At 40.6% G+C, this 18,604-nt stretch overlaps 2 protein-coding genes across 2 annotated transcripts; both read right to left on the reverse strand.

Annotated features, from left to right (window-relative positions):
- Nucleotides 1–62: 62 nt before the first annotated feature.
- On the reverse strand, nucleotides 63–5,419 carry LOC131844025 (uncharacterized). Its single transcript, XM_059192810.1, has 4 exons — nucleotides 5,288–5,419; nucleotides 3,103–3,279; nucleotides 2,537–2,638; nucleotides 63–1,702 (listed from the first exon to the last, which is right to left on the reverse strand). Exons 1-4 carry the CDS (start codon nucleotides 5,417–5,419, stop codon nucleotides 1,604–1,606), a joined length of 510 nt encoding a protein of 169 aa, XP_059048793.1. The 3' UTR covers nucleotides 63–1,603.
- A 3,664-nt stretch (nucleotides 5,420–9,083) lies between these two features.
- On the reverse strand, nucleotides 9,084–17,923 carry LOC131844020 (uncharacterized). The gene is made up of 5 exons (XM_059192805.1): nucleotides 17,775–17,923; nucleotides 17,522–17,692; nucleotides 11,493–11,720; nucleotides 10,118–10,438; nucleotides 9,084–9,299 (listed from the first exon to the last, which is right to left on the reverse strand). Exons 2-5 carry the CDS (start codon nucleotides 17,642–17,644, stop codon nucleotides 9,084–9,086), a joined length of 888 nt encoding a protein of 295 aa, XP_059048788.1. The 5' UTR covers nucleotides 17,645–17,692; nucleotides 17,775–17,923.
- Between the last annotated feature and the right edge of the window lie 681 nt (nucleotides 17,924–18,604).

Here is an 18,604-nt window from a genome sequence, read left to right on the forward strand (position 1 = left end):
TTTCAATGCTTTACAAGACAAGCATATATGTACATTTTGCATAGTGCCATTATTCTATACCCCCCCCCCCCCCCCAACCGCGTGGTAACGGAAATCAACCCGTGTAGTGTCATATAAGTACAGCTATTTCTGTATACCTCAGCTCCATAAACCAAGTCCAGTGATTATCATTTATTTTTAACAATTCACTTAAAAGAGAAATAAATTACCCAAGCCATTGTTTAAAAAAAAATACTGTATACCCATGACCTGTATTGTTTTATTGTATGTAAATAAAAGGTAAATATATGTACATAGTATATAAAGATATAATTATTTTTATACTTTGATTTCGCAATAAACTATATTTTGTTTTAGCATTTTGTTTCATTGATTCTATTATTTTCCTGCGCAGAGTAGAAGTAGTTATTCTGCTAATTATGTGCTGGCAGATCTCCTAAACATCAAGACCAAATCAAACCCCCCCAGAGGTGAAGGTTGGGGCATCTACTCCGGGGCAACAACCCCCGGGTGGCTAGATCATAGCCCCTAGGGCATCTATACATAAGAAAAACTACGTAAACCTTACTACGCGTTGTGCCTTGCGTGGGGACCGATTATTTTTTTATTTTGTTTTTATTCCTCTTTTGATTGTTTTTTTTAAGTATCTTATATTATCTAAAAATAACTAAATTAATTATTATATATTCTTTATTGCACTTAAATACATTTTATAAGTATATTAATTAGAACTAACGTTAACAAAGGAGGACTTATCTCTAAAAGAGATCTCTTCCAGTCAACCCAATACAGCGTGGCATAGGAAGTGTTGAGTGGGTCAAATTGTGCAAATAATAATTATGTACATTATGTATTAATATTATAATTATTTCATTCATTCATAATTTAAGAGCTGCGCTCTTGTCGGTGCAACTCTTGCCACTTTCCGCCATCTTCCATCATGCTCTTTAATTCTTGATATGACACGACTCTCATTTTCTTCTTAATTCGTTTGATGTAGCTGTGCCTTGGTCTTCCCCTCCCCCTCTTTCCCTCTATTTTCCCCTCAATAATAATTTTCATAAAATCATCGTGCCGTATTAAGTATCCCAACATTTTTCCTCGTCGATTTTCTATTGTGTTCAATATTTGCCTTTTTTCTTTTACCCTGTGTAGTACTTCTTCGTTTCTTACTTTATTATAATTATAACATGAGGTAGGTATTTTGTTTAAATAAGTAAGTTAGGCACTAATGAACCCATTACTAGCAATGTACCATATCAGGTTGACCTCCACGCGGTTCCCCCTGGAAACCATCGTGTTAAATTCCTGGTGAATTTGTCACGATGGGCTAACTGACCTGACTTCATGCTCATATTATCACCCTCCACTGGTGCCCCGCCAGCGTAAACCGTTAGCGCAGGCGGATGCACCATTCCATTATCACATACAAAAAAAAAACATAACAATTAAGCTAGACAAAAACATGATACTAAAATAATGATGTATACAAATGTCCAAGAATGCAGTCGAGCAACTAAATTACTAAATAATTGTCTATGATTTACACTAAACGTAACGCCGCCCGTCACGCGTCATGCTCGCGGACGTCAGCCCGCGGCGGCTAGCGCCGGGACTGCAACCCGTGCTGGCGGCTCGACACTGCGCCGTACGTGACTGCTGCGCTGCCCACCAGCATGCTGGCGCTCACAATGGTCAGCGGCTATATAAAAAATTAACACCTGTATCTACCAAGGGCTGATCCAGCTTTGGCGCCAGGAGAGGGTCACATAGTCGTGGTCAAGTCAAGAACTTATAACTTAATTCTGATAACAATAGATACAAGTAAAAAGTTGGTACTTTAATAATGTACAAAGTTATTATATTAAATTAATTAAATATTGAAGGTAAGTAGTTACTTAAAATCTGTATGGTGTCAAAATATATAAATGAAATCATTATGTTCAATTAGTGGTCCACCTAAGTCCTGGAACCAGCTCAGGGAGGTCATGACCCCCATGACCCCCCTGGATCCGCCGTTGGTATCTACACAAAGACAAACTTGAGTTTTGTAACTTGGTCATGAACACGCAGTCCAAAGCACGAGCTATTATAACCCTGCGGCACTTATTCCATAGGAATTTTTTTTATGACCGTCCTCTGAGTGTAAATAAACAACGTGGTCACTTACTCAATTTAGATCAAACAGATAAAAAAGTTTATTGAGGCTTTTTTCTTGGAAAAGCTGTTCAGTTTCCTGAGTGTTCTGCATGCTTGTGTATTAATGAGCATGATTGTTTGTGTTCATCTGTGTTTTTACAAAAATAAATGTATTTATTTATTCCATGAGCTGTCTATCAAGCTCTGCTTAGCTTGGGACGAGATAGGACCGTATGAATTGCCCTGAACGATTACTTATTTCTATAGCTACCAAACTAGGGCTATACTATACTATATATATATATATATGTTGATACAATTTATAAAATACACTACGCCAGTGACAGGCTTTCCGAAATAACAGTGTTAAATTCAACATCAGTAATTACAAACTCACTCCGTGCATGTAGTCGACGGGCCGGGTCAGCTCGCACGTCGTCAAGCTCATTATGGCAGACACCAGTAACAGCACGCCGAGCACAGTCGATAATATTATATCCTGGAAACACACACTCATATACAACAGCCTCGGTGGCATAGTGGTTTAGCATACCGCTTTACGGGTTCGATTTCTCGCACGGTACAAACATTTGTATTTATGAATATGATTGTTTGTATCGGTCTGGATATTTTCTATATAGAATATGTATTTATTTACAAAAAAATGTATCCCATGTATTTATATCAGTTGTCTAGTACCCATAACACTAGCTCTGCTTACCGTGGTACTAAATGGCGCTGTGTTAATTGTCCAGGGCTATTTATTTATTTATATCAGTTGTCTAGTACCCATAACACTAGCTCTGCTTACCGTGGTACTAGATGACGCTGTGTTAATTGTCCAGGGTGATATATTTTTTTATTATCATTACCACGGAACTATGGGCTTAAACCCCCACAATCTTTGGTCCTTCGAGCCGGATTTGGAAGCAACTTATGAATGTTATGGTGAGGAGTACTGACAATGTAGAGCCAGAGTTGAGGCGCTCGCAACGGCAGTCGCAGCAGGGCGCCGCTGTAGAGAAGCGCTGAAAGCGCGGCCGCCGCCAGCGCCACGCTGGCTGCACTGGCCGCCAGCCCGGGCGCTGCGTCGCAGCCCCGGCTGTTCAACAACAGTGCTGTCGCCACTGCTGCCGTCACCTGCCGCCACGAGGACTTTAACACCACGCTCCATCCTGACACGACTACACGACACTACCAGAAATCGATCAATATTAACTACTTCTGCGTAAGATCCTGTATGGCCTAATTTGGAAGCTCTGTTCCGTTTAGAAGATTTAAATATAGCATTAATGCATTCGCTTTTTCTTAATAATTTATTAACGACCTTGGATACTAGTCTTTTAGTCTTCAAGTATTGCCATTCCTTTAACATTTTAGAGATGCCACCAATGTCAAAATGTATTTTTATGGCTTGGCACTACTGTATATTTGCCAGTGTACTAAATTTGAGAAAAATGATTTTTGTTTTTTTTTATGAATTGGCACGTTGATGCTTTTGCCAAAATCAAAGTTTGAAAAAGTAGCAGGTATAATTTAGTGTTAATATCTATTACACAGTAATTAAACATACATTCTATACCTCCTTAAATACAGTGATCTATGTATCGTAAAATCCAAACAATTTCCTCTTTTCCGTACAAATCGTTGCAAATCTACAGTCATCACTTTGTGACATTCGTTAAGCAATATCAGATACAAATTCAGAGCATAAAAAATATTCCAATTAAACATTGCACCAGCATTGGTACAACAATCCACATTCATTCTTGGTGCTACACTATTGTTAGAACCAGCGTACATTTAGACGCTACGACTATATCATCAAGATCCGTAACTGAATATTATACGAATATTCATAAACACAAAGGAATAATCGTAGTAGATACTTCAGCTCAATCATCTGAGTATAATAATCATCAAAATCGGTGCGTCACCGTACAGCCGTCAGCATTTTACACCTCTCCGCGTCCATATAACGCCCACACATACCATTTTTCCTTCAATACACCAAATACTCACAAGCAAGCATCCAGTCCACACTCGATCAGCGTGTACTCAGTATATCAATTTGGAAAACAGCCCAGACTTATCATTTATACATCATAGCATCCAGATTGTATGGGTCACAGACTCATATATATATTGTTACTTAGTCATTTTAGATTGTGATGCTTTAGGTATTTCCCTCTCTCCGAGAACTGTACTACACTCACTATTTAGTTAGTAGTTGTATAACTACTAACTAAACAGTGAGTGTGTACACACTACACACATACAGTCCTATGGAATGATAACATGAGTGGTATCACGGTTGTCACATGATAACGTGATGTCCGATGCTGTTCATGTATATAGGCGACAGATATTTCTAACTAACGAACCATCTTATCTTTCCTATATTTACTTATTACACTTTTCTATAACCGAAGAAACGGCCGCTCACGTAATGCTGGAGTGCTTGCAGTGGCCACACAACGAAAACAAATCCTCGGAACGGTGAGGTCGCTCCGTGAAGCCTGTGAAGACACCAGACTTCTGCGCTTTTGGGAGGAGCTTGGCTGGCTACTGTAGTAGTCTGGCTCTACACGCACAACGGCCCGAATGAGAGGCTAATTGCGGAGACTGGAGTCCAACATACATTACAATACAATACATATAATTATAATAATAATAATAATAATCTCAGGACAATTCACACAGCGCCATCTAGACCCGAGTTAAGCTATCTAAAGCTTGTGTTACGGGTACTAGATAACTGATACAAGTACATAGATATTTTTTTTTTTCGTAAATACATACATAATATACATAGAAAACACCCAGACCAATACAAACAGTCATACTCATGAATACAAATGTTTGTGCCGTGCGAGGAATCGAACCCGCGACCATCGGACGTAAAGCGGTGTGCTGGACCGCTAGACCACCGAGGTCGTCAAATTTGTTGAGTCATAACGGAAATAATTTAGCTGTAAATTCTAATTCAAAATTCAAAATATCTTTATTCATGTAGGTCTATTACAGACTCTTATGATATGTCAAATCTACCGTCAGTTCGGAATGATTTCGAGATGAGAAGAACTGACAAGAAACTCAGCTCGTATTTTTTTTTTACTTTGTATTTTTTTTACAATATAATACTTACAACAGAAGCAACTTTCAGCAGTCCACCAGGCGAGACCACGTAATTGCTGGCACTGTAGTAATCCCGAAGCACGTCCTTCTCAGATTTAGACAGATCGTCAACGGGAAGCGCTGGCTCCGCGCGGCCACCCATCCTCACTTGTGTTTACAAGTACACTCGATACACATATTTTTTTACAAATCGGTATAAAATAATTGTCTCTGTATAAACATATAGCTTTCCACTTTTTAGCAGACTGTACAATCATTATAGTTTTTAAAAATAAACATTAATTCGATATTCATTAAGATATCATGATAAAATTCTATCCACTCAAAACCTGTAAATAGACTATATTTCTGCCACCTATATGTCAAATAATTTGATATTATCTTTTTAATATATAAATTGATATAATCTGTGCCGACGAATATTAAAAATATTAGATATTACGTTATTATATTTATGTTTGTTACTGAGAAATAGAAAAAACAGAAATTTCACGACAATTTCTTGTCACACAAACAAGAAATATTAAATAATATTTAGGTCTTATATTTAGGTCATAAGACCTAAATAGCCATCAAGTCATAAACTAAGCAGAGCTTGTGTTGTACTATGCAACTGATAGTAAAATAGAATAGAATAGAAAATCATTTATTCAAATAAACTTAATTTAAGCACTTTTGAATAGTCATAACAATTTTTTTATCTACCACTCGTTCGGAAAGCTGTCATCACAAGAAGAACGAGCAAGAAACTTGTGTGTTACTCTTTTAAATAATCCTTGTAAGTTTACATTTACAAGTCGAAACGTGTGAATACAAACTACCAACCAGCACTATTTTTTTGGGTCAAATATAAATATACAATAAGATTAAATCAGTCGTAGTAATACTTAAATTTATTGTTTTAGATACATACATAATATACAAATACAAATGTTAACATTGTGCGCGGAATCGAACCTGCGACTTAAGTTTATTTGAATAAAGATAATTTCTATTTCTATTGTAAATACTTTGTATTGTCATGGAAATGTTTACTTCAATACAGGGGCGGATCGTGAATTTGTGGGGCCCTGGACTAAATCTACTTAGGGGCCTACCTAATGATATTATTCAACTAAAAAAATACACCAGAAATTCCCCGTTCCTTTCAATAGTCTCGCACTTGCATGGGTTATGATGGGTTTTTAACACTATATATTTTTTTATATTCTAAATATTGTTTCAATGGGGACTAGGAGCCCTTTGTATAATCGGGGCCATGAGCTGCAGCCCAAAAAGCCCTTAGGTAGATCTGCCTCTGCTTGAATAAGTTAGACAAGTTAAAGAATAACGTATTCAACAAATCGCCTGCAACTCAAATCCTAATTGTGACTGCTGTTTGTTGTTATCTACCAAAAAACAATTAAGAATTTTCAATCTTGATAGTATATCTCTAAGATGTACTGATTTCTGATAACGCCGATAAAGTATTTCAGTCGATCGCCCGCGGTTTATAAAATGGCACGGTGATATAAAAACAACATACTTGTATAAAACCATATATTATTATTAAAATTTTAAAGTAAAAATGACTCACCGTACACGGTCACTTATGGTAACTTACATTGTCCTCCTGAACATGAACATAATACGATCCTCACTTACAATATAAATAACACACAAAGCAATCCAAATCGCACGCAACTCAACTGAACACCCTCGCCAACACAGGTAAACTTACAAACATAATCCGCCGAGAATAAATTATACAAAACAAAAATTAATATATTATTTCATTGTGATATGTATGGTGTGTACAATAATAAAAGAAATGTGTTAAAGTTATACAATAATATGAATACAAGTAGACAAGCTGTATATATAGTGCAATAAATGCGAATAAATATTGGAATGAGTATAGTCCACACGGTCCGCGGTGAACATGAACAACTGTACCAAGTTCTAAGCTCGGGGAGCGTGTACGACAGACCAGACAGTATAAAATTATCTCCTATAACAATTCTTAATACAATCGAACTTTACTTACTACCTATATTTCGCTTATGAACATCATTATATATATCATGCAAACAATTTGATCCATTACAAGCGTCACGTCGAAATTAACTCGGACTACGAGCACGTGGCGACGCGCACGTGAGCGGCGACGCACTGTGACGTCACGGGAGCGTACGGCACGCACTTACGGGACGTAAATCATGACACAATTTAAGAACGCGGGTTGAACGTAAGGGATGAAAGAAGTGGGAAGGGGTCCTAAAAATCGTGATGTAACATTTCATCACCTAATAAAGCGCTGACAATATTATCTGATTGCACTAAGAATGAGTACGTAACGATTTCTATATTGATTATCGCATGTCTCTTACTTGTTATTGTGTAATTATTCATATATAAAAAAAGCATCTATTCAAAAGAGTAACACACAAGTTTCTTACTTATTCTTCTTGTGATGAGTGTGCGTTCCGAATGAATAGTATAATCAAAAATATGACTATTCAAAGGTGCTTATTCGGAGTTTATTTGAATAAAGATTATGTCTATTTCTAATATGTATTAAAATACGAAATTTTAACTCTTAACGAAGATCTAAAGTTCTAATTCAGCGGTATAAAAACATGTTTAATTTGTATTATTGTGAAATCAAATTGTGACTCTACACTAGGAGAGATTCACAACGTGAACACAGCTGGTGTTAAAACTGGGGAAGGGTGTCATTTCAGCCCGGAAGACGTCCACTGCTGAACGAAAGCCTACCCCAAAGATCTCCACGACGATCGGTCCTACGATTCTCCTGGTTCCCCAGGCTTGAAGATCATGATCATGTGCCATAATTTACGGATATCGCGTTACTACGTGCATATAGTAGATATAGACAGCGCGGCTCGTGTGCGCTAGCGCCACGCCTTCGAGTCCGTCCCTAGACAACAGTTATTACTTAACACCATTATATTCGTCTAACGTAGAAACGTACCCTTGACATTTGTATAATATACATTTCAATAGTAAATATCTAATAGTGTGTAAATATTCCTGAAACTTATACAAATTGGACGAATAGGAAAACGGGACAGAGAAACAAACGAACGGACGCGCACCGGCGGCTGCACGTGCAACGAACTATTCGAGAAATTGCGCGGAATTAAATATACGAACGAACGTTTATTAAATCTAATAAAAAGGACTAGCATCAAGATCAGACTCGCGTAAAGTTACGTCGCAAACTCACGACCGCTTCCCGCCGCGCGAGCGGAGACTACAGAACATATCTCATTCTACATAGAATGTTATTTACCGGCTACAAGTCCATATAATGAACGATATCGACAAGCCAATCATTGACGCAATCAAAACGAAATCCAAACGTGAATACTCTCCACATAATCGATTCGAAACGAGTGTGGGTGCATTAGTTGAAAATATATAGATAAACAAATAAAATACTTGGAAGAGTAAATATAATAGATGTGATCTACTACGTGTGATTTCGCTTCAATTTCAATACGATTGCGTTAACGGTCAGCTTTCACAATATTAACAATTTGGTCATAGCGCTCTCCGAAATAGACTCGCTTAGACATCATAGACATCGGTAACCCCGTACCGTCAGGCTTCGGAGCGAGCGACTATTTCGTACAACCACTCACATCTCGATCGTTCACTCGTACTCACGGCGCATCGGACTCGACCTCGCACTCGGACAGGCGACACGTCACGCGTCGAACGAGAGATCACAGTATGGGAACGCGGCGACGGGGCCTGCGGGGGCACGGGGGCGGCGGGGGCGGCGGGGGCGGCGGGGGCCACTATAACGGGTCGTCGCGCGACGTGGACGGCAGCGGCGCGGGCGCCGGCGGCACGGCGCGGTACGAGGCGCGCGGCGACGGCGACGCCCGCGACCCCCGCGACCCCCGCGCCCCCCGCGCGCCCCACGCCCCCCGCGCCCCCCGCGCGCCGCACATGGCGCGCGCGCCCGCAGCCACCAACGCACCCGACGCGCACGCGCCGCCCAGCCCCAGGCCCTGCGGACGCACACCACTCTCATCTCACTCGCAGGTAGTCTGTGCGATAGCTGCTGCTCTCCCGCCCGCACTCGGAGACGTGCCTTACATTACCTGCCTTTACACGGACGAGCTCATTCACGTGCGAATATGCTTAAAAATTAACATGTAAATGTACACTAAGAGAACGAGAGTGACCGCGCGCCACCGGTTCGCGCATTGCGGCGTCCAATTTTTTGTAATAATTAAATATTATTGCAAAATTGTTAACATCCGATTATGGAGTAAAGACATAGTTATGGACAATTTATAAATGTTAAACATGTCTTAAAATAAATATAAAGTTAATTAACACGAACCGTACAAAAATAGTAAAATGTAATCAATCAGTTAGGCCTAGCAAGCAGGTTAATATCACTTTGAATGAGCTCTAGATCGCGTATGAAAGAACGTGTCGTGTAAAAGCAATACTATTACTAATCAATCATTAACTGAAATCTTTAAAGTAATCATTAAAAGTCTCTGAGTGCGGCGGTATGTATTGATGTATATCTTAGACTACAATTCACGAGCGAGATCAATAAAATCCTGGACAATTCACATAGCGCCATCGAGACTCGAGCTAAGTAGAGCTTATGTTATAGGAACTAGAGAACCGATATAAATACTTCAATATATTTTTTTCTATAAATACATAGAAAATACCCAGACCGATACAAACGATCAGCAATTTTTTTCTATGTGCGTGGATTACGAGTCGCGACAGATTGAAAGTAATGCGGTGGGCTAAACGGTTAGACGGTCGAGGCCGTCAAGGAATAATAAAACGTATGACTCACGGAGGCGGAGAGCAGCAGCCGAGCGAGGTGCGCGGGCGCCCAGCGGTACTCGGGCGCGGCCAGCACGGCGTGCAGCACGAGCGCGGCGCCGGCGGCCAGCGCCGCGCCGCTGCAGGCGCTGGTCCACGCGCCCAGCCGCGCCCAGTCCAGCGGCAGCAGCGCCTGCAGCCCCGACACGTGCATGGCCAGCAGCACGCCGTGCAGCAGCAGCGACGACAGCGCCGCCAGCTGCAGCAGCTGCACGCGCGCCGCCAGCGGCAGCTGCGCCGCCCGCAGCCCCGCCGCGCCCCACACGCACCCGCACGAGCCCGCGCAGCACGCCTGCCGATGATAACGCCTGACCTAGTACACCTACCTCTAACACTACTTATTCACTCTTCACTTCAAAGATGCAATTTTGTAAGAGACTTTAAACACGGACATCGGGAGTGAGAGAGTGAGTACTATTTTTATTTGATCACATAAGAAAAGATGATGTAAATCGATCGGTACGAGCAGCGAGAACGTCAACTGTGTGTATGGAATAGTAGCCCGTGCTAACCATTCACCATTCCCTTAAAAATCCTCACCTCAACGGTTAATTCTTGGTGAACTTCTAACAATAACCTACCTGGTCTAACTTCATCGGGATCAACATCCTATCATTCGCGATCCGTGGCCTCCGTGCGGGCCGCGGCCGGTACTCACCACCAGCAGCAGCGTGCAGGCGCCGCGCAGCGAGCGCAGGTGTCGCAGGCGGCAGTAGAGCGGCGCGAGCGGGCGCGGGCGCGGCGGCGGCTGGCGGCGGTAGTGCGCGTGCGAGTCCCAGGACCGCTCCGTGGCCTCCGTGGCCTCCGTGCGGGCCGCGGCCGGTACTCACCACCAGCAGCAGCGTGCAGGCGCCGCGCAGCGAGCGCAGGTGTCGCAGGCGGCAGTAGAGCGGCGCGAGCGGGCGCGGGCGCGGCGGCGGCTGGCGGCGGTAGTGCGCGTGCGAGTCCCAGGACCGCTCCGTGGCCTCCGTGGCCTCCGTGCGGGCCGCGGCCGGTACTCACCACCAGCAGCAGCGTGCAGGCGCCGCGCAGCGAGCGCAGGTGTCGCAGGCGGCAGTAGAGCGGCGCGAGCGGGCGCGGGCGCGGCGGCGGCTGGCGGCGGTAGTGCGCGTGCGAGTCCCAGGACCGCTCCGTGGCCTCCGTGGCCTCCGTGCGGGCCGCGGCCGGTACTCACCACCAGCAGCAGCGTGCAGGCGCCGCGCAGCGAGCGCAGGTGTCGCAGGCGGCAGTAGAGCGGCGCGAGCGGGCGCGGGCGCGGCGGCGGCTGGCGGCGGTAGTGCGCGTGCGAGTCCCAGGACCGCTCCGTGGCCTCCGTGGCCTCCGTGCGGGCCGCGGCCGGTACTCACCACCAGCAGCAGCGTGCAGGCGCCGCGCAGCGAGCGCAGGTGTCGCAGGCGGCAGTAGAGCGGCGCGAGCGGGCGCGGGCGCGGCGGCGGCTGGCGGCGGTAGTGCGCGTGCGAGTCCCAGGACCGCTCCGTGGCCTCCGTGGCCTCCGTGCCGGCCGGCGACCGCCCCCCGCCCCCGCCCCCGCCCCCGGCCGCCGCGCCGCACCCGCTGCCCGCGATCTCGAAGTCCTGCGACCACACACACACCCCTCGTTAGTAAACTACCCATAGGAACAGTTCCAGTATGAACTGACGATGTCGAGTATAGCAGACATTATATTAAAGAATGATCAACAGACAAGTTTCTACATGGACGATTCAGCTATACATAATATGAAAAAAATCTACTATTATATTTAAAGTTATTTAAAGATTACATAAACTTATATTTTTAAGTTTATGTAATCTTTAAATTCAAATCAAGTATATTTACATTTATTATATTTAAATTAAACCTTTACATATCCCAACATATGTTTAAAAAAATGTATTTAAAAATACTTGCAAAATTATTATTCAATACATGTTTTGTAAATACTTAATTCAGACTCAAAGTTCCATTTGGTGACAGTAGTTATTAGAACGAACAATATATTTTTTAAAACAATATGGGGCTTTAATTGCTCATTCATTTTGATTCATGACCCTAAATAATGGGATAAATCCCATTATTTAGGGTCGTTTACAATTTAACAACTCAACAGAATATATGATAATATTGCAAAAAGGTTTAATGTGAATAACTATTTAATTAAATTAAAAATTATATATACAAAACAGTGTTGCATTTTAGACAAAGAAAAAGGTATTGAGTTCCAGAATAGCTATAAAATTAAATTAACCAAAACCTTGAACTGAAAATATTGAAACAAATCTCAAGAACACTTTATCATTCTAATTTTTTTAATGGAACATGTCCACCCTAGTAATGTGTTCTTAAACCATTCAACTTATCAAAGCATTTATAAAATTCTATGCTCAATACAAATGTTAACAAGTATGATGACTTCAGTGGTCTAGCTCACCGCTTTACGACCAATGGTTGCGGGTTAAATTCCTTGCACGGCACACACATTTGTATTCATGAGTATGATTGTTTGTATCGGTCTGGATGTTTTCTATGTATAATATGTATGTATTTACAAAAAAAACTATGTATCGGTTATCTAGTACCCATAACACAAGCTTTAGCTAGCTTAACTTGGGTCTAGATGGCGCTGTGTAAATTCTCCCGAGATTAATAAAAAAAAACCTATCTATTTTGTTCTCATATACACATGCAAACTGCAAGTTCATATCAAAGCAAAGATCATCAGTCTTGCACTTAAACCCTTATTAGATCAGTACTTTCCTTCTTTCACTTGTGTTTTTCTTCAGCTGCCATTCAAGTATGACAGCCTCAGTCGTCAAAAGGTTTAGTGCACTGCTTTACTTCACATGATCATGAGTTTGATTCCTCACATACACACACATTTGTATTCATGTTTATAATTGAATTGAAGATGTTGAAACATATAAAAAAACTAATAAAGATAGTAAGAGAAAAGGGTCTAATAGGACATACTTTCAATAGAAAGGAAGAAAGATGTTGCAGGATTGTAATAAAGAACCTACATCACACCACCCCACATACCGAAATCAAAGAAGCTGTAGAACTCAGTGGAAATACTGTTATCGGTGAAATAATTAATTCCAGATATGGACCTGATAAGAAACCAACTTCAACCTTCTCAAACCTGGACCACAAAATAAGGCTGCCAAAGAAATAAAACACATTTACCACCAATCTGTTATAATTGAGGATCCAAAAAAAAGAAGGTCGATGACACAATGTCAGAGATGCCAACAATATGGTCACACAAAAAATTATTGTATGAGGCCATTCAGATGCGTAAAATGTGGACAACAACACAAAACTTCCGAATGTACCAAAAAGGATCGAAATACACCCGCACTATGTGCTCTCTGCCAAGGACCACATCCTGCAAATTACAAGGGGTGTGAAGTATATAAGGAAATCCTTGCTAGAAAAACATTAAGAAGACAAGTAAGTGAAGGAGTGAAACAAAAAGCCACAACTGACCACAGAGACGACCACAAACTACCACAAGCTAATGTTGACTATACTAAACGAACTTATGCAGATACATTGAAGACTGATATCCAACATATAACTGAATCTTTTAGATCCTCTCCTCCAAAACACATAAATGATACTATACAGCAATTACTCGTAAAACAAGCCGAGCGATTTGAAATAATCTTACAACAAATGACTACCCTTATGGGGCTCATAGCCAAACTTGTCGAAAAACTCACAAAGTGACTGTCTTTCGATTAGCAACCTGGAACATCAATGGATTGACTCCAAACCAACACGACTTAGCTATACTGCTGAACGAATACAAGCTTGACATAATTCTGATCACTGAGACTCACTGCACAAACTTTAGCAATGTAAAATTTAAAGGCTACTGCACTTACTTGACTAACCACCCAGATGGTACCTCTCATGGTGGAACTGCAATTGTAATCCGAGAAACTATTAAACACCATGTAATGGCAAATTACGAAACTGAACATATTCAGGCAACTACAGTAGCAGTGGAAGACAAGCATGGCTTCTTTAACATCTCTTCTATATACTGCCCACCCAGACATAAAATAGATGAGGAGAGCTTCTCCCAATTCTACAGCACTCTTGGAGGAAGATTTATTGCAGGAGGTGATTATAATGCAAAACACACATACTGGGGCTCTCGATTAACTACCACAAGAGGTAGACAACTTAAATCAAGTGCAGAAAAAAATAACTTGACATCCATCTCTACCGGGGAACCAACATACTGGCCATCTGATCCACACAAAATGCCGGACTTGCTGGATTTTTTTATGATTAAAGGAATGTCTCAGCATTACTTTAAAGCGGAGACATGTCTGGACAGTTCATCTGATCACAGCCCTGTTATCTTAACTGTTAGTGTTAACATAATAGTTCGGGAAAGACCAGAAATCATCTGTAATAAAAATACAGACTGGGACTCATTCAGAGAACATATAGAGAAAAACTTAATGCTGAATATCTCATTAAAGACTATCAACGAAATCGAAGAAGGTACTAAATACATAACAACTATGATCCAGGAAGCTTGCTGGAGAAGTACCCCACATCTAAAATACCAGGAAGCATTTACAAACTGGCCACTCGAAATAAAAAATAAAATTCTCGAGAAACGTCGTTTACGTCGTACGTGGCATCGAAGCAGATGTGCTGAAGATAAAACTATTTTAAATAGAGCTATTGTGGAACTAAGAACAATGATACAGGAGCACAAAAACTACACATTACAGCGAAAATTAGAGGCACTGACGCCTACTGTTTCTACAGATTACTCATTATGGAAATATACGAAATCATTTAAAAGACCACAACAAACCAAGCCTCCCATAAGAACAGAAAACAATATCTGGGCTAGAACAAGTAAAGAAAAGGCCAATATTTTTGCCAAACACCTATCTGAGGTATTCATCCCGAATCACGTACCTAATGAGGGATTTGAGAACAATGTGAATTCAGTCCTAAACCAAGATCTACAATTAGACCTCCCACCAATGCCTGTAACAGTACGAGAGCTTTGGAGGACCATAAAGTCTCTTAAAGATAAAAAGGCTCCTGGTTTTGATCTTCTCACCAAAGAAGTGCTATGCCAATTGCCAAAAAAAGCTGTAATTTTCCTAACCATTCTGTTTAATGGTATTATAAGAGTTCAGCACTTTCCAGAGCTATGGAAGGTCTCAACCATCACCATGATACACAAACCTGGAAAACCTTCTCAGGAAGCCGCATCCTATAGACCCATTAGCCTCCTTCCAATCTTGTCCAAGCTTTTTGAGAAGATACTTCTGCGAAGAATCCATTCTCAACTTGCCCTTAAAAAAAATTATTCCTGATCACCAGTTCGGTTTCCGGCATCAACACTCAACTGTGGAACAGGTTCACAGGGTCTGTGATAGAATTCGAATGACTCTCGAAAACAAAGAATACTGTTCGGCTGCTTTTATTGACATACAGCAAGCGTTCGATCGGGTATGGCATGAGGGACTACTATATAAAATCAGGAATAACCTGTCACACAGTTATTACCTCCTACTAAGATCTTATCTGCTACAAAGACTCTTTCAGGTAAGGGAATCTGGAGAAACATCATCATTCTATGAGATCAAAGCTGGAGTGCCACAGGGGTCAATTCTCGGTCCTATGTTATACCTCATATATACAGCGGACATTCCGGAAGTGAGAGGTGTCACTATAGCCACCTTTGCGGATGACACTGCATTGCTAGCTAGTAATAAAACACCTGACATGGCTTCAACCATTCTCCAGAATGGCCTGGATCACATCTATGGGTGGTTGCAAAGATGGAAAGTCAAGACCAGCATTACAAAATCTGTCCAAGTCACCTTTACTCTAAAACGTGGAAATTGTCCACCAGTACGATTGGGAGATTATGCTCTACCACATAAGGACAATGTTAAGTATCTTGGAGTACACCTTGACCGCCGTTTGAATTGGAGGGAACATATTAAAACCAAGAGAGAATGCTTAATGATTCGCTTTAAAAACCTTTACTGGCTTATGGGTCGAAATACAAAACTGTCTATTGACAATAAACTACTGATTTATAAGTCCATTCTAAAACCTGTATGGACATACGGCTTACAACTTTGGGGAAGTGCGTCAAAGTCAAATATCAACATCATTCAAAGGGCCCAAAATATTATATTGAGAACAGTATCGGGTGTCCCTTGGTACATCACCAACAACGAAATTCACAAGGAACTTGGCGTACTGACAGTAAAGGAGGAGATCCTCAATTGTAAAGAAAAATATAAAAAGCGACTATGTGACCACACGAATCAACTGGCTGCTCAATTACTACAAATACTTTACCCCAAGCGACTAAAAAGAAGCGACATTGTGTAATGTTTGCAGTATGCTTAAGGAGTAGATGCACTGCCCGCTGGGGTGGACACTCCATTCTTAGATCCCACACCCAAAAAATCTGCTCATAGTTCCGGGACTGATTGCAGATAAGAAAAGAGAAAAAAAAAAAAAAAAAAATGTTTATAATTGTATATATTGGTTTGGGTGTTTCCTATATATATTATATATGTATTTATAAAATCTAAGTATTTATATCAATAATTTAATACACATAACACTAGCTCTGCTTACCATGGGACTACATGACACTATTCAAATTTTTAAGGGATATTATAAAATTAGTGGCTTGTAAATTAATCATATCATTACATGGTATAAAACAAAGTCACAGTCGCTGTTTGTCCCTATGTATACTTATATCTTTAAACTACACAACAGATTTTCATGAGGTTTTTTTAATACATAGTGATTCAAGGGAAAGGTTTATATATATAATACATGTACACCCGTGCAAAGCCGGGGTGGGTAGCCAGTATTATTATAAATGCAAAACATTGTGAGTATGGATGGATGTTTGTTACTCTTTCACATAAACACTAAATGCAAAAACTACTTATGGATCTTGATGAAACTTTACAGTAATATAGCTTATGCATCAGAATAAAATATATTCTATAAATTTCATGCATGTGAAACCGCAGGGCGAGCTAGTATAGTAAATAGCAGTTACAAAATAAGAATATTACTCATTGCAATTCAACAAACTTGTAAGGACCATAGCAATATTGTAACAGTTGAGTGTTGCATAGAATTTTGTGGAGAAGCTGAATTTCTCTATTAGTTAAACACCTTTCCTGGTTAAAAGGGGGTTGTTAGTGAAATTAAATAGTGCCCCCAAGGCTGGCAATATATCAAATATATCATGTAAAACTGACTACATGCTTATTCTATGATCTTCCTGTGGTGCTCCGCCAACATGTATGTTAAAGAAGGCGATTTTTTTACACCATTCCACATATATATAAAAAGATCATGGTCGTCTCACCTGCACGTCTTCGCCGCGGCAGCTGGTGGGCTCCAGTTCGCGAATCTCGTCTAAAAGCAGCTCCACCTCGTCGGTCGAATACAGCTCGCTCACTGACACGTAGCGCGCCGGCGCCGCTTGCATATCACCCGCACACTGGTCTACCGCCGAGCGCCTTCGCCCCGGCACCTCCTGTCATCACCACATCACATCCAGTACCAAGAGGGTAAGCTTTCCCATCATCAAACTATAACACTATTTTACGGAACGTTACCTTTTCCGTACGTTAACATGGAGATTTCGCCCTCTGGTATGTGACGACATAATCCGCCAAGACGAATATCTTATAAAGATACGTTGACCTAATAAACAAATTATACGAAGACGCTTCTATCACGCCATGTTTGTTATCATATTTTTTTTATGCCTGTGTAACAGTGTTACAAGATAAAAATTCATAATTGTTCTAAATAAATAACCTTAACCAGAAAGTGCTAAATTGATCTTTTAAAAAATATAAAAGCTAAATTACATTATCAGAAGCTTGTATATAACTGAACATCTTAATATAAACTACTATTAAAGAATTAATGAATACTATAGACATGAAAATGTAATTAAGTGACGAATTCAAAATTAAATACGGAAACATCGTACTCGTATATTAATGAATTATTACTGAAATTGTAAAATTGTACTGTCTAAGCGCATATAATAGTTTATTCCTTATGTTTTAATTTTTATGTTATGTATTCAATTCATTATAAAAATGTATTCGACTGAAGGACTTGTATCCATGGTCATGAATAAAGCATTATTAAAAAAAATTACGTGGAAATAAATGGCGCCCTCTTTTAAATAAGTTGTTATAGTTGTAACAGAAACCCCGCGAGATTTAATTTTACTTTTCATATTTGTACTACATATCTTTCTTTTTAGCATTCTAATGTGGGAACTCTGCTTTATTTACTTTTAAATTGATAGTGTCAAAATTTCATTAATTATTCGCTATGAAGTGCTATTTATGAAAGTGGAACTAACATTACTGTATTATAAACAATACAAAAAAAAAGACACTAATTAGGATTACACGTTCAAAATTCA

This window comes from Achroia grisella, unplaced genomic scaffold (assembly GCF_030625045.1).
Source record: "Achroia grisella isolate CSIRO2021 unplaced genomic scaffold, CSIRO_AGI_Agris_v1 utg3654, whole genome shotgun sequence".
Taxonomy (NCBI): Eukaryota; Metazoa; Arthropoda; class Insecta; order Lepidoptera; family Pyralidae; genus Achroia; species Achroia grisella.